This window comes from Adiantum capillus-veneris, chromosome 25 (genome assembly GCF_014529385.1).
Source record: "Adiantum capillus-veneris isolate H3 chromosome 25, ASM1452938v2, whole genome shotgun sequence".
Classification (NCBI taxonomy): domain Eukaryota; kingdom Viridiplantae; phylum Streptophyta; class Polypodiopsida; order Polypodiales; family Pteridaceae; genus Adiantum; species Adiantum capillus-veneris.
Window position 1 is genome coordinate 87,726,821 of NC_140955.1, and position 2,794 is coordinate 87,729,614.

The 2,794-nt window shown below is 47.3% G+C and overlaps 1 protein-coding gene across 1 annotated transcript; it reads right to left on the reverse strand.

Annotated features, from left to right (window-relative positions):
* Positions 1–665: 665 nt before the first annotated feature.
* Positions 666–2,271, reverse strand: LOC147425227 (uncharacterized). The gene has a single exon (XM_086500433.1). It carries the CDS (start codon positions 2,065–2,067, stop codon positions 940–942), a length of 1,128 nt encoding a protein of 375 aa, XP_086356559.1. The 5' UTR covers positions 2,068–2,271; the 3' UTR covers positions 666–939.
* Positions 2,272–2,794: the final 523 nt, after the last annotated feature.

Below are 2,794 nucleotides of genomic sequence, written 5' to 3' on the forward strand. Positions count from 1 at the left end.
AGTAAACACGAGTATTTTTGTAAACTCAAGTATCTGAGTTTACAAAAATACCGGAGTTTATTTTTGCGACAAAATCTAGGACACCCGCTTAGTGTCAAGGCCCTAGAGTGATGGGAGCCTTTGATCCCATCTCCCATGCTTGGTTTAGATATAGCTGAGTGCAAAGGCGGCGCGACGAGCCGGGGTGTTGGGGTGGGGGGCGCGGGTGCGGGTGCGGGGACAAATCGAAGGTTAAAGATGATCAACTTGTTGCTTGAATGGGAGTAAACTAGAGCATCTTAATTCACCCTAGGTAGTTCATCGAGGGATATTGATGTTGATGTTCGAGAATGCGCTCCGCATGCCGATCAGATTGTGGCTTGAACTAGGAGTAAACTAGAACGACTTAGGTCAGCCTAGGTAGTTCATTGAGAGCAAAAGTTGGCATATGACTTGGGAGTAAACTGATGTTGACGTTCGAGAATGCGCACCGCATGCCGATCAGATTGTGGCTTGAACTAGGAGTAAACTAGAGCAACTTAGGTCGGGGCCTAGGTAGTTCATTGAGAGCAAAAGTTGCATATAAGCTTACTCTATTGTTGGTTTGTAACTAGATGCTAATTGCACATCATATTGATCCTTCAATCTACCATGTGAAACTCCTCATTCGTACAACAGTCAATACATAGTATGAAATCAGTCTTAAAAATCAAAGACATTTGGCATGTTCTCACATAATGAAGCCCGGAGATCTGTACACAAACAAAACTGCCAGTTGAATGGCATGTTACAAATTGTATTTTGAGGTTTATGTCACAGGAACTTAAAGCTCGTTTAGGTATATGCCTCTACAGTTCTAGACAAGGATTGACTTGCTCTTAATAAAAACTGTACAAGCCATACTAAACTATAGAGTTACGAGGCTGTTAATGTTCTAAAGTTCTACAGTAAGGAACAAGTTCATGAAGCTATTCTAGTAAAATCAACTGTTGGAGAGAGATTAGCTGTAGCTCCCCCATCAAAAGCCAGCCATGAATCAATCGCACTGTGAGATGATTTTGGATTGTGCTCCTCATCGTCCATAAGGAAGCTCTCTATTGACGTCGAAGAAAGCCCCGCGACGGTGCAATGCCCACCTTCTTTTGCCATATTTGCAGATGCATATGGATGTTGTAAATCCCCTGTTGCACAATTCACATAGGAATTTGCTTTGGCTTGTACATCCAAAACACTAGAACACATTGACGCTGTCGAAGCCGAAGCCGATATAAAAGCATCGTAATTCATCATATTGGGATAACTACTGCGCAAAAGCTTGCCCTTCCCCTGAAGATAGGAAAGATCTGGTCGCAATAATCCAGCCAACGCATGATGACCTGCTTGCAAGAAAGGATTTATCCTAGGAGCGAGAAAGGAGGATGATGTATCAAGGGTGGTTAAGTCTAATGGGCTAAGCCTTGTAGGTTGAGGCTTTAATAGGGGTACACCACAGGTGCCCCACAACTGAGGGAGAGCTTGGGGTGCAGGGATGCCTGTGAGCTGTTGCACCATAGCTCTGAAGTTGGAGGTGTCTGCGGCGAGGACAGCAATTGGCGGTTTCTTGTTTGAGCGTGACCGCCGCTTGCTTACTTTCGATGCTCCAGCTCCAACAGATGCTTGAGAGGACAATACACTAGAGGAAGGTGCTTGTGGTGCCTTGTTGTATCCTCTCTGAGGAGCTTGCTTATGATGGGTGAGGCATCTTTCTGTGACTGGATAGCAGTTCGTGCTCACTGTAGTGCTCATTCCAATTACATTGCTAGCATTGGAGTGATTGAGAGGGCTTTCGGACGGCTCCTTGCACTCGGAATCGCTGGACAGAGGGCTTCCTACCTGCGAGAGGTTGCTCTGTGCTTGGAGATGGAGAAGGCTATAATCTGAGTATTTGCTTCTGTGTACAAAGGATGGGGAGCCTTCCAAAGAGGGCCCTGAGGAAGAGGAGGAGGAAGCGCTAGTGGAGCACAACTCGCGTGTCAGAGCTTGGGTTAAGAGGCGATCGGCCGTAGAGCTGATGAACCAGTTATCCATAGCTGGGGTAGGAGAGTGCATAAGCAGGGAAGCAGCAGAAGAAGGGGGAGCCAAACTGCCCACCTGCGGAGGCAAGACTGGCGAGGCAAAGAAGCAGCGAAATGGGTTGCAAAATCTACAATTAACATACAAAATGGAGGCGTGTAGAAGGAGAATTCAGCTGGAGTTATGGCGAAGCTTCTGAGTGCGTGGCTATGGTGACGCTTTGGGTCTTTATGAGGGGGAAGGAGGGAGGAAGGAGGCCAGTCAACCGTCAAAGGAAGACAGAAGGAAGGCGACTTCTCGACGCGTTTCAACGACCAGGAAGAGAGCAAATTCAGAGCAGGTCAGCAGGATTTGGATCCAGATTCCGAATGCAGAGAGGCAGAGCCGAGTGAAATTGGAATGTTGCGACGTCAACTTTACCTACTACATCACGCACAGACCCTCGTCATCGCGAGATTTGCACCCTGCTCACGCGTTTTCTTACAGCACCACCACATCGTCAAAGACATTTCCTATCGTTTTCTTCTCCCCCCTTTTGACGACTATGGTCTATACTTGTCCGGACAGACAGGGTGACCCACCTTAACATGTGCCTGGGAACATACACCATTCCTTAGAGGAGTTTCGCATGCAGGATGCTACCACCACCGTGCTTCTCAACTATGCCCATTCTGGTTGGTGCTCTACCCCTGACTTGTCCACACCAAACTTTTCATCTTTTAGGGGACACTTCCATCCTTGGAGGTGACCTTAAAGGGCCTTA

Bases quoted from the DNA above. Each gene is read 5' to 3' on its own strand.
- LOC147425227 (XM_086500433.1), bottom strand. From the start codon at position 2,067: ATGCACTCTCCTACCCCAGCTATGGATAACTGGTTCATCAGCTCTACG.